Source organism: Lepisma saccharinum, chromosome 3 (assembly GCF_977018435.1).
Source record: "Lepisma saccharinum chromosome 3, izLepSacc3.1, whole genome shotgun sequence".
NCBI lineage: Eukaryota > Metazoa > Arthropoda > Insecta > Zygentoma > Lepismatidae > Lepisma > Lepisma saccharinum.
Genome location: NC_139231.1, coordinates 116,177,699 through 116,191,987, shown reverse-complemented (window position 1 = coordinate 116,191,987; position 14,289 = coordinate 116,177,699). Strand labels below are relative to the sequence as shown.

Genomic DNA, 14,289 nt, shown 5'->3' with positions numbered 1-14,289 from the left:
GTAAACAACTTCAAAGTTCAAATTGGGTAGACACCAGTGTTCGAGATCCTGTTTGTTAGATTGCAACACTTCAGCACCAGGCGGCACATGGGATCTTCTGCTTGTGGAAAGCTATAAGCCTTCTGGATTTTGCCTTACAAATTTCTGACCGCGAACGTACGGTATCTGGATGGAGAAGAGCAAGAAATATAGAAAGAAGAGTGGTACGCTACGCTGTGTAAACCTACGACCAGAGGCTTACAGCAGCATTGCAAACCTCATGTTTAGAAAGTGTTGTTCATGGATGTCCACAGTATTTCTTTCCACGAGGGAGGATTAAGCATAGTAATTTTTCCAGGGGTGGGGGTAAACTAGGTATATTTCCCCCATAATAAAGTTGCCTCATCAAAAGATACAAATTCAACATTTTTCTGCAATGCTCTTACAATAATTAACATAATTTGATGTGACTGAAATGAAGTGTGAAATATATTATTTTATGGTTGACATTCATTTTCCAGGAAGGGCTTCCTCCCCTTGCCCCTTCTGAACATCCATGGTGTCGTTTAAACTCCATAATTATGCTGCATACTACTAAATTGTTCTGCAATCTACATATTATTAATATTAATTTGAAACAAAATATAAATTTGGATGGTTCAACCAACGGGATGAGTTTGACGTTATACGTGAAAAGTTTGAGAAAATTCAACTACCACGAACAGCAACCATCTTGTTTTATTTATATCCCCAACTTCCAAACGACTTTTTAAACTTGTGTTAGATTTAGCACCATTATGCTTTGGTTGGCTTCACTGGCTAACCGTGAATACATGCCAGCGAGACCCAGGTCCTGCAAGAGGAGGGTTCTCCAGCGTTCAGCGTTGTTGGATATGAATGAATGGTTGTTGCCTACAAAGGAAATTTGAGCCAGTGGTGTTTAAAGGAGTTTTTTTTTCCAGGAATAGGGAATTCTGAAGCAAAAAACTAACTGAAGGGGAAAATGGAGAAACACCTAAAAATGAGCGAGAAACTGGAAAATTAGATATACATTAATGTGCTAAACATTTGTTTCTATTTCTTGCTTGTAGGAGAGCATAAACATTGGAAATATTAAAATCTCTGTTTTTGGTTTATATTTGAACTCAGTTGGTAGTAATTGAGCTAAAAAGTGCAATAACTTTTTCAAAAATTAAAATGTTTAATTAAAACTGAATATTGAACCAGTTTTACAAATCCCATGTCAAATGTGAACAAAATATTATTAATTACATAGTCCGTGGTTTAAACACTCTTCGAAGCACTTACATCCATAAGAAAGCACTTACATCTCCTTTCACAGAAATTTCTGGATAAATCCTTAGAATTGTCATTCTTTTTTACGAGATATAAGGGAATTTTAAGGCAAGAGAGGGAATTTATATATGTCCGAAAGGGATGTTCCCCTCTGAGTCAGAAACATCTCTGCTTTAAGCAGTGACCGCTTTTAAATGTGGTTTGTTTTTGTTTCCCCTTTCTTGTGTTGTGTGCATGGTTAAAGTCTCGCGGAATTTTTTTGCGACTTTCATTAATTGAAAAGCGGGCTGTCGTCCCTCTGCTGTGGTGTGATAGTGAACAACAAGTGCATTACGGAAGAAAATGAGTGTGACTGTGCGGTGGGGTGGAGAACTTGTTGAAGACGCCATTTTCCAGCAAGGATTTTGCTACCAAGAAGAACTTGTAGATGTAGGTAGGCCTACCACTTCTCTAGCAGGCATGGTAACAGAAACGAAAAATAAAGTGCGCCGATTTTGTGATTCATGGTACGAGCTGATACTTGGTTATGTGGTTGTAAAAAGTATTCAGCACTTTTGTGTTTTTGTTTCTATATTATCATTATTCTTCATTTTATGTAAGTTTGCATTTTTTTATGGTTACGTTACTCATTGTTATAGGAATAAAACTGATATAATTATCAGTTGAAATGTAGGCGATATACAACCTAGCAAAGAAAACACCAAGCTCAGGGATTTATCAAGAATATTTATTCTGATGTAGTGTAACTTCGTTTTTAAGGGGTGTAAGGTTAAATTTAGTGCCACGCTTCGCCACTGGTCTTTAATGTCTTACATTATCAACCACGTTGTTTATTCCCCTTAACATAAATTAAAAGTAATGATTTAAAGTTTGTCTACATGGAATTTGCAACGGTTATAATAATTTATTTCAACAACTCTGTGTTTATAATAAAACAAATATTCATCTTCAAGATTGTGTTAACACTTATGTGCTTTCAGCTCAGCTCACCTATTTTCGAGAAGCTGAAAAGCCCCGAATTGTTCGTGGGTTGGGTACCGTACCTTCACGAGCATTTCAACCTTCGCCATATGACTCTTTGGGAGAGTTGGTTTATTGTGTAGTGCGACCGCAAGCAGTATGCGTGGTGCTTGCTAAGATGCTGCTGAGGGAGTGTGCGAAATTGAGTGTCATAAAACTAAATAAGTCAATCAACATAAAGTAAATTAAATAACATTTTAATAGTGCAAGCTGTGCTTTCATTGCTTATACTATAACTTCGCCACTGCATAGCATGCACAGAAAACAAAGAAAGAAGGAAAATAATGAAGTGAACATACAAACTGGGAATGACGCCGAGGGGGGAACTACTATACTTGTTCAAAAGGGGCAAGAACAGCTTCAGCAAACAGATGCTCTGAACCACGACAATGGAAAAAAAACAGCACCAAATTTATTTGAAAAATATATTTATTTTACCACATGATTCATTTTCATATCCAAATAAAAAATACCAATGCATTTTATAAATACTGTAAGGAATTTACAAAAAATTAAATCAGCAAAGTCGATCACAAAATCTATCCGTCTATACTTACATTGAAGAAAAAATATCACTGAACCAAGGATTGTCTTTGTCTTCATACTGAGTCACTGGAACATCGTACGGCAAGGATATGCAGTCTCTATCTTCAGCTTTTTTGCCTGTGACTTTAAACGTTTCAGATTCTGTCTGAAATAACAGGAATAATTCAAATGATGTATTGGCATGTCAGTGAAATAAGTGATGATATTTCTGTTCAATATTTTCATAATTATTCTGTAACTGGTTATACAATTCTTCATGATTGTTGTAGTTATTATGAAATTAAATACATACTTCAAGTACCTGTTTCTTTTGCAAAATATATATATCCAGCTTTGAACAGGGCTAGAATGTGGGTCCCTGGCATACCGTGCCAATTTTCCACTTTAGTTCATCTGCTGTATGTGTGCTAAAAATTAATTTAACATTCAGCTTGCACTGGTGGCACCGTTGAAATCACCAATCAAAGGTTACACATTCCATTACTGTTTCAATGGCTGAGAAAAATGACATGGGTAACAGTGGAAGCGCAAAAATCCATTGAAGTCGGGGTTGGCTAGGTAGCTCAGTTGATAGAACAATGGCATGGTATGTCAGAGAACCAGGTTTGAGACCTGGTCAAGCCTACATTTTCCACAAAATTTCTACATTCTAATATGAAATTTTTGAAGGTTAATTTCCTTCATAATAAAATGCAGCCATCATGCATGCTGTTTGAGAAGGTCAAAAAAATTTCCATCCGACTTGTCCTTTATTGGTGATAATAATAAACGGTAGATTTTCAAAACTTTCTCAAATGTTTACAAATAGAAATTTAGAAAAAAAAAGTCTAAAACATGAAGGTGGTAAATTCTGGTTTGTCCAATGTTGCAAAACATTTCTTTAACACCAGGATTCAATGGGTTGCTGCATGAAATATATTGCAATGCTACATAAGCAGTGGTTGAAGTGATAAATGTTAGTTTGGGGGATGTTAGGTTGAGCCTTGGGGAGGGATGATCATATTGTTCAATATGGTAACACTAAGACAGTTGGGGGGATTTTTGCAAAAATTTTGCTAGGGGGGGGGGGTTATCATCTTCCTGTATCCCCCTCACTCCGAGCATTGCTTCTGACTTATAATACTGCATAGAGTTCTTCAGAAGGAGGCTTAATAGAGGTGAATGGCAGACATGTTCAGGGGGTCATCCTTAAGTAGTTCTGCAACACTCACCCACATGAGGATAAAGGATTTTGCACAGCAACATTTACTGGATCAAGTTAACTTGTGCACAAAGAAAACACATGCCTGCCCATTTGTGCTACATGACTACCCCCTACTGCTTCCACATTAGCTTGTGCTAACACAATTACAGATTCAGTCAACTGAACTCTCCCCATGATGTCGTGCCCTCTTCATTACACCATCTCTTGTGGAAGTCATGGGTCATGCACCTTCTTGCATGCTGACTTAGGAACCTAGTAGGCCATGCACCTCAGTATTTGCTCCCCCCAATTATCAATGTTGTCTCGTGAATAAAACTTAGCAGAAAAGGTGGGACGCTTGATCAGTCAATTGGGAACATGCGATTTAATTATTTCTGCTCATGGCTGTCCTCTATCACCTTTTTTAAAAATTCATTTTAAGGTATTTGCTGTTCACATTAGGGATGGCCAGATCCGGATCCTGGCGGATCCGGTTGGTTCCGGATCCTAAGGATCCAGATCCTAAAATTTTTCGGATCTGGATCCATCGATTCGGATCCAGAACTTTTGGATCTGGATTCGGATCCGTTTTGCCATCCCGCATGCGCTTCTTTGGGAAGTAAGAATGTGCTCATAACATATTGTTACCTGCTAATATACATATATATATATATATATATATATATATATATATATATATATATATATATATATATATATATATATATATGTATATATATATATATATATATATATATATGTATATAATATAAGTACATACATATATATATATATATATATATATATATATATAGTTTGTGTGCGCGATTTGTAATTAATTAATACACTTACAAGGGAGGTCTAAGTCTCCCCCTCCGATTTCCATGACACTTGGCATGGGTATAGAGGCCCCCCCTCAAATGTCAAGATGAGGAGAAATTGAAGTGGGGATCTGACCCCGAAACCACGTAAATATGGCATAGGAAGAAACAGGGGGCATAGGGTCTCTATACACCTGTCAAATTTCATGGGAATCGGAGGGGGACACAGGGGTCAGATGATCCCCACGTCAATTTGTCTTCATCTTGACATTTGAGGCGGGTTTTGCCCCCCTAAAACAGTTTTTTAGCCGAAACAAAAAAACCACGTATTTCTTCCTTTGGGCCCCTCTATACACCTGCGAAGTTTCATGAAAATCGGAGGGGGACACAGGGGTCAGATCCCCACTTCAATTTGTCCTCATCTTGACAATTGAGTGGGTTTTGCTCTGTAAAACAGTTTTTTAGCTGAAACAAAAAAAAACATGAATTTCTTCTTTTGGGCCCGTTTATACACACACCTGCCAAGTATCATGGAAATCGGAGGAGGACACAGGGGTCAGATCCTCACTTAAATTTGTCCTCATCTTGACATTTGAGGGGGTTTTGCCCCCTAAAACCGTTTTTTAGCTGAAACAAAGAAACACGTATTTCTTCCATTGGGCCCTTCTATGCACCTGCCAAGTTTCATGTAAATCGGAGGGGGACACTTAGATAACCTCCCTTGTTAGTCTTACACTTTGTAATTATATAACACTGCATATATTATAATGTTTTATTTTAATTTGTAAAACTGTAACTGTAGAACAATTGTATAATTTTTGTATAACATTTCTATCTTGTTATATGTGTTAAAGGTTTCATCCTGGAATGGAATGTCTCACATTTATGTGTGTTTCCATTTCCAATACATTCGAATGAATACATATTCGTTTCAATGGCATTTACAAAATCACCTCTGACATTTTATGTTAAACAAGTAAGATTATTTTTGTGCACGAGTGTGTTAGTCGATGCGTAGAAATGTATTTTAGGAACAACACTTGAAAAAAATTCTTGTAGGACTAACTAATGAAAAATTTGTTTGTAATCAAAGATCATAATACCTTTTAAGATGTGGTAATATTATAATGGGATTGAGATACGAAACTCTCGGATCCGGATCCAGATCCGGAATTTTTGGACCTGGATCCGGAACTCTCGGATCCGGATCCAGATCTGGAACTCTCGGATCCGGATCCAGATCCGGATCCGAATGGATCCAGATTTTTTGGATCCGGATCCATTTGGCCATCCCTAGTTCACATGAATCTGGATACTGTCACCATTCTTTCAGAATATTTTTATTGCACTTGTATTGGCCCTGAACTCTCCATTGAGCGCCCAGTCATTGCTTTGCATTTACTGAAGCATTCACAAATGGAAAAACGGGCAATGGTGTTGAAAATATTGGAAAAACTATAATAGTAACTGCACGTGAATACATATACCTTAATATTTTTTAGGGATTTTTCTATACATATATTACAATTTAGTGCAATATTGTGACATTTTGTTAGAATTTTTATGAATATAAACATATAATTTCCATTCTGTACTTTTTTTTTAAGTAAATGTCTAAATATGCAGTTGTTTTCCAATGTAAAGCTTGGTTCATCTGTTAAATCCATTTATGAAGGAGGTCAATGAACCATTTGAATTTTACATTGGCTCAGTAGAATATCAACCATCGGCAAATTTTATAAGGGTACTTTATCGGTATCGGCCAAAATTTCATATCAGCCCATTCCTAATATTTTTACATGTTTTACACATTAATAAATCAAAGAAATTGGGCATTATTTTTGTACTTACAACATACAATGGAACCCCGAATTTACGTTCGCAGTTTTTACATCTTTCTGCTTTATACAGGGTGTTTCTAAAGGTCGTTTACAACGCTTGGGAGGTGATTCCTCACATGAAAACAAGCAAAAAGTCTAAGTTCCATTTTTACGACTGAGGCTTCGTTTCCGAGATAGGAGCCTCGCAAAAGGTGACAAAGTGAACGTCACACCTAACTGGGACGAATACTATCACAGATAGAGAGGCGGTTCCAAGGGAATCATAAAGGAATCGTATGTGCTCAGTCCGGAAGTCACTATGAAAAGTTCACTGCACGCATGCGCAATGGAGTCCTCAAAGGAATTGGGGATTTCCAGCAACAACAATGCATGGAAAAGGTATGTAACGCAGCAAGAAGGACCGTGACAATGAGAAATGCGTGCAAGACAACACATCCCGACCTCAAACATCAAAACATGACCACCGAACACAAAATCCGAAAAGTTGAGCACGGTTGCTTACCCCAGTTACACGCGAGGAATGAACGAATCATGTCATGTGGCATACGAGAGACAGGAGGAGGGAAAGAAAAACACAATATCAGATGTGTTAAATTTTAAGAAGCCATAATTCAAAACTGATACTGCATGTTAACTTTTAAGCCATTATTCAAACGAACTAAACTGGAAATAAGAAGTTTTATTTCTCTCCTCTTCTAGGCCACAGGACAATCTAAACGTAAAAAAAATTGCTTCACAGAATATATCACATTATGAAAAATTTACATGAACATATTTGGGTATGAGAATCTTTTGAATCAAAACATTTTAACACTTCCCCTTACTCAAATATGTATACTTTACATACATGTGACTATAATTATTTCATACCTAACTGTGATACATAATTGTCATGCACAATTTTAGATACAGGTTTAGTTAACAAATCTGCTATCATATCATTTGTTGGTTGATAAACCAAATGAAAATCTCCTTGTTGAACAGCATCCCTAATATAATGATGTCGTACATCAATGTGCTTTGTACGCCTATGGTGCTGAGAATTTTCAACAATTTTATGAGCACTTAAATTATCATTAAAAATTGTAATTGTCACCTTAATATCAATTATCTCTGATAACAAATTTTTCATGAATTGTGCCTCTTTGGCAGCATCACCCAAACTATAATACTCTGCCTCGGTACTTGAGTATGCAACTGTTCGTTGCTTCCTTGATTCCCAATTTACAATTGAGCCTCCAAATTTTACAACTAAACCACTGTATGACTTACGATCTACCAAATCATTAGCCCAGTCAGCATCTGTGTACACTTTTACTTCATTTCCACCTTTTTGAAATTTAAGTTTATAATCTAGTGTACCTGCCAAATATCTTAAGACTCTTTTTGCTGCAACCCAATGTCTTACATCATAACAATTATTGAATTGACTGAGTTTACTACAAGCAAAAGCAATATCTGGTCGCGTACAAACTGCTAGATACATGAGACTACCTACCAATTGCTGATAGGGAAATTTGGTTTCACATTTCTCAGCTTTTTCTAATTTTACATTTAGCTCCATGGGAGTTGAAACAGTTTTGCAATTATTCATACCAAAACGTGTAAGTAACTGTTTAGTATACTGCTTTTGAGATAAAGTTAGAGTATTCAATTTCTTATTCCTGTCAACCTCCATTCCTAGACAATGTCTTACTGGTCCCAATTGAGTGGGTTTTGCTCTGTAAAACAGTTTTTTAGCTGAAACAAAAAAAAACATGAATTTCTTCTTTTGGGCCCGTTTATACACACACCTGCCAAGTATCATGGAAATCGGAGGAGGACACAGGGGTCAGATCCTCACTTAAATTTGTCCTCATCTTGACATTTGAGGGGGTTTTGCCCCCTAAAACCGTTTTTTAGCTGAAACAAAGAAACACGTATTTCTTCCATTGGGCCCTTCTATGCACCTGCCAAGTTTCATGTAAATCGGAGGGGGACACTTAGATAACCTCCCTTGTTAGTCTTACACTTTGTAATTATATAACACTGCATATATTATAATGTTTTATTTTAATTTGTAAAACTGTAACTGTAGAACAATTGTATAATTTTTGTATAACATTTCTATCTTGTTATATGTGTTAAAGGTTTCATCCTGGAATGGAATGTCTCACATTTATGTGTGTTTCCATTTCCAATACATTCGAATGAATACATATTCGTTTCAATGGCATTTACAAAATCACCTCTGACATTTTATGTTAAACAAGTAAGATTATTTTTGTGCACGAGTGTGTTAGTCGATGCGTAGAAATGTATTTTAGGAACAACACTTGAAAAAAATTCTTGTAGGACTAACTAATGAAAAATTTGTTTGTAATCAAAGATCATAATACCTTTTAAGATGTGGTAATATTATAATGGGATTGAGATACGAAACTCTCGGATCCGGATCCAGATCCGGAATTTTTGGACCTGGATCTGGAACTCTCGGATCCGGATCCAGATCTGGAACTCTCGGATCCGGATCCAGATCCGGATCCGAATGGATCCAGATTTTTTGGATCCGGATCCATTTGGCCATCCCTAGTTCACATGAATCTGGATACTGTCACCATTCTTTCAGAATATTTTTATTGCACTTGTATTGGCCCTGAACTCTCCATTGAGCGCCCAGTCATTGCTTTGCATTTACTGAAGCATTCACAAATGGAAAAACGGGCAATGGTGTTGAAAATATTGGAAAAACTATAATAGTAACTGCACGTGAATACATATACCTTAATATTTTTTAGGGATTTTTCTATACATATATTACAATTTAGTGCAATATTGTGACATTTTGTTAGAATTTTTATGAATATAAACATATAATTTCCATTCTGTACTTTTTTTTTAAGTAAATGTCTAAATATGCAGTTGTTTTCCAATGTAAAGCTTGGTTCATCTGTTAAATCCATTTATGAAGGAGGTCAATGAACCATTTGAATTTTACATTGGCTCAGTAGAATATCAACCATCGGCAAATTTTATAAGGGTACTTTATCGGTATCGGCCAAAATTTCATATCAGCCCATTCCTAATATTTTTACATGTTTTACACATTAATAAATCAAAGAAATTGGGCATTATTTTTGTACTTACAACATACAATGGAACCCCGAATTTACGTTCGCAGTTTTTACATCTTTCTGCTTTATACAGGGTGTTTCTAAAGGTCGTTTACAACGCTTGGGAGGTGATTCCTCACATGAAAACAAGCAAAAAGTCTAAGTTCCATTTTTACGACTGAGGCTTCGTTTCCGAGATAGGAGCCTCGCAAAAGGTGACAAAGTGAACGTCACACCTAACTGGGACGAATACTATCACAGATAGAGAGGCGGTTCCAAGGGAATCATAAAGGAATCGTATGTGCTCAGTCCGGAAGTCACTATGAAAAGTTCACTGCACGCATGCGCAATGGAGTCCTCAAAGGAATTGGGGATTTCCAGCAACAACAATGCATGGAAAAGGTATGTAACGCAGCAAGAAGGACCGTGACAATGAGAAATGCGTGCAAGACAACACATCCCGACCTCAAACATCAAAACATGACCACCGAACACAAAATCCGAAAAGTTGAGCACGGTTGCTTACCCCAGTTACACGCGAGGAATGAACGAATCATGTCATGTGGCATACGAGAGACAGGAGGAGGGAAAGAAAAACACAATATCAGATGTGTTAAATTTTAAGAAGCCATAATTCAAAACTGATACTGCATGTTAACTTTTAAGCCATTATTCAAACGAACTAAACTGGAAATAAGAAGTTTTATTTCTCTCCTCTTCTAGGCCACAGGACAATCTAAACGTAAAAAAAATTGCTTCACAGAATATATCACATTATGAAAAATTTACATGAACATATTTGGGTATGAGAATCTTTTGAATCAAAACATTTTAACACTTCCCCTTACTCAAATATGTATACTTTACATACATGTGACTATAATTATTTCATACCTAACTGTGATACATAATTGTCATGCACAATTTTAGATACAGGTTTAGTTAACAAATCTGCTATCATATCATTTGTTGGTTGATAAACCAAATGAAAATCTCCTTGTTGAACAGCATCCCTAATATAATGATGTCGTACATCAATGTGCTTTGTACGCCTATGGTGCTGAGAATTTTCAACAATTTTATGAGCACTTAAATTATCATTAAAAATTGTAATTGTCACCTTAATATCAATTATCTCTGATAACAAATTTTTCATGAATTGTGCCTCTTTGGCAGCATCACCCAAACTATAATACTCTGCCTCGGTACTTGAGTATGCAACTGTTCGTTGCTTCCTTGATTCCCAATTTACAATTGAGCCTCCAAATTTTACAACTAAACCACTGTATGACTTACGATCTACCAAATCATTAGCCCAGTCAGCATCTGTGTACACTTTTACTTCATTTCCACCTTTTTGAAATTTAAGTTTATAATCTAGTGTACCTGCCAAATATCTTAAGACTCTTTTTGCTGCAACCCAATGTCTTACATCATAACAATTATTGAATTGACTGAGTTTACTACAAGCAAAAGCAATATCTGGTCGCGTACAAACTGCTAGATACATGAGACTACCTACCAATTGCTGATAGGGAAATTTGGTTTCACATTTCTCAGCTTTTTCTAATTTTACATTTAGCTCCATGGGAGTTGAAACAGTTTTGCAATTATTCATACCAAAACGTGTAAGTAACTGTTTAGTATACTGCTTTTGAGATAAAGTTAGAGTATTCAATTTCTTATTCCTGTCAACCTCCATTCCTAGACAATGTCTTACTGGTCCCAATAGTTTAACATCAAAATGTTCTTTCAGTACATGGATCAACATTTGTTTTTCACATGCATCTTCACTAAATACAAAAATATCATCAACATACAATGCTACAATCATCTTTTTACCCTTTATACATTTTGTATAAACACAAGGTTCACATTTTGATTGATCATATTTCATTTTGATTAATACATCATGTATTTTCTGATTCCAAGCTCTACTTGCTTGTTTTAGACCATACAAACTCTTTTTGAGTAGACACACTTTATTATCAACCTGATAACCTTGTGGTTGTTCCATATAAATTGTCTCATTTAAATCACCATTCAGGAATGCAGTACTTATATCAATATGATCTATGTCCATATTGTATTCCACACCAATAGCAAACAAAAGTCTGAGAGTAGAGTGTCTTACAACAGGTGCAAACGTCTCTTCATAATCGATACCGTATCGTTGCGTAAAGCCCCGTGCTACTAATCTAGCTTTGTATCTATCTACATCCCCATTTACATCTTGTTTTACTTTATATACCCATTTACATTTAACTACACTCTGGTCTTTTGGACGATCTACTAATTCCCAAACTTCATTCTTCAAGAGTGATTTATATTCATCATCCATCGCTCTCTTCCATTTGGAATTTTCTTTGCATGTTGTGGCATCTTCAAAACTTACAGGTTCCTCAAAACTCATAAAGGATGTGTCGGATAAATCATAATCACCCATCCAAATTGGTAATTGCTTATTTCTAACAGGTCTACCATTTTCTTGTTCTACATTTTGAGAAAAATCACTACCTACATTAGAACATTCAGCAGTTTCTGAATTTGTTACTTCTGATAATTCGCCGACATTACTATCAACACATAAAGTGTCACTTGACTTTTCTTCAGATTTCTGTCTAGCACCTACAATATTTTGACTGTCATTGTTTTTAACTTGTGATCCACTAAATGGTATCTGTACAGTCAGAGGTAAAATTACATCAGAAGACATGTCAGTGTTGACATCTGTCTTATCGACACATGACCCTGCAACATTTTCCAGGAATATAACACTTCTTGCTTTAATAACCTTACCAGAATTAGAAGTATCAGCTAATCTATAACCTTTTGTAAACTCACAGTAACCTACCATAATGTATGGCTTCGACTTACTATCCATCTTTTTTCGTTTATAGTCTGGTGTCAAAACATATGCTGTACAACCAAATACACGAAGATGACTTAGATTAACTTTATGTCCTGTCCACATTTCCTCTGGAGTAGCATCTTTAATTGCAACTGTAGGACAAACATTCTTCAGGTATACACCTGTTGAAATTGCTTCAGCCCAATATCTCTTACTGAGATTAGCATCATGAAGCATGGTTCTAGCCTTTTCTACAACTGTTCTGTTTAGTCTCTCGGCAACTCCATTTTGTTGCGGAGTATATGGAACACTTGTCTCATGGATTATACCATGTTCACTGAGAAATGCAGAAAATTTCTTGTTACAGTATTCTGTACCATTATCTGATCTAAGTTTCTTAATTTTTAAATTACACTGATTTTCTACAAAAGCTTTGAACTCTACAAATTTTTCAAATACTTCATGCTTAAATTTAAGAAAATATACAAAACTCTTGCGAGTATAATCATCAGTAAAAGTAACAAAATATCGTGCACCACCCCAACTTGATTCGGACATTGGTCCACAAACATCAGAATGTATTAACTCTAGTTTTTCTTTAGCTCTTTTTGCCACTCCCTTGGGAAAGGATGCAGTTTTCTGCTTCCCCTCAATGCAAGGGATACATTGTTTTGGGGTGTCATCATGAAAACATACTCCATCAGCTAAATTATCTCTCAAAGATATCATTCCTTTTAGATTCAAGTGACCTAAACGTTTATGCCATACATCTTGTGAAGCATTAACTGACAACATAGCTACTGTCTCTTCACAATTTTCAAGAGAATTTACAGTAGTATTGTTTAAATTCATCATGGACAAATTTTCAGCCTGGTCTAACTTATAAATGCCACCTACCTTTGTTGCTGTAAATTTTGGAGTAGCCTTTATCTCAATATCAGATACATTGTAACCACTACACCGTTTGTCATCGAAAAGCATAACATAACCTTTTTCAGTAACTTTGTTAACAGACAACAAATTAGCAGTAATATCTGGAACATACATCACTTTAGATATTAACTTCTGCACATTATTTTTGAGTTTTACTTTCACATCACCAATTCCATTACTGATCACCTTTTGATTATTTGCAATGGTAATTTCAGATGATTTAGAATTTGAATAATTATCAAACCAATCTTTACGTTTACTCATGTGTGAAGTACACCCTGAATCTAGTAACCAGTCATCATCATTAAATATTTTACTGGCATAAGCACTGTGGGTAGTCAACAAAAACGAATTATTGTGTTGCGAAGAACTTGGTCCTTGCTTCGTAACTGTAGGTTTCTTCATCCGCTTCTTAGACTTCTGTAGTTGAGGACATCTAGGCTTTATGTGGCCTTCCTTCTTGCAATGATGGCAAATAGGTACAAATGGACCCTTCTTCTTATCTGAAGCTAAATATGCAGAATCCTTGGAAACATTTTCACTTCGTCGAAAATCACCCTGCATGAGCCGTGACTTCACAAACTCGCTGGTAAGTTTCGTCTGTGTTCCTTCAATACCCATTACCAAAGGATTAAACTCTTCAGGCAATCCAATCAACATAATTTCGGCGATTTCTTCATCATCGACACTGCAACCCACGTCCGCCAACTCTTGTTGTAATGAGATT

At 36.0% G+C, this 14,289-nt stretch overlaps 1 protein-coding gene across 1 annotated transcript in view; it reads right to left on the bottom strand.

Annotated features, from left to right (window-relative positions):
- Positions 1–2,719: 2,719 nt before the first annotated feature.
- The window catches only part of gkt (tyrosyl-DNA phosphodiesterase glaikit), a 43,452-nt gene continuing 31,882 nt past the window's right edge, over positions 2,720–14,289 (bottom strand). The window contains exon 13 of the mRNA XM_083119233.1: positions 2,720–2,986. Within this exon, the coding sequence (XP_082975359.1) occupies positions 2,849–2,986 (138 nt within the window). The 3' untranslated portion in view covers positions 2,720–2,848. The remainder of the gene's footprint in view (positions 2,987–14,289) is intronic.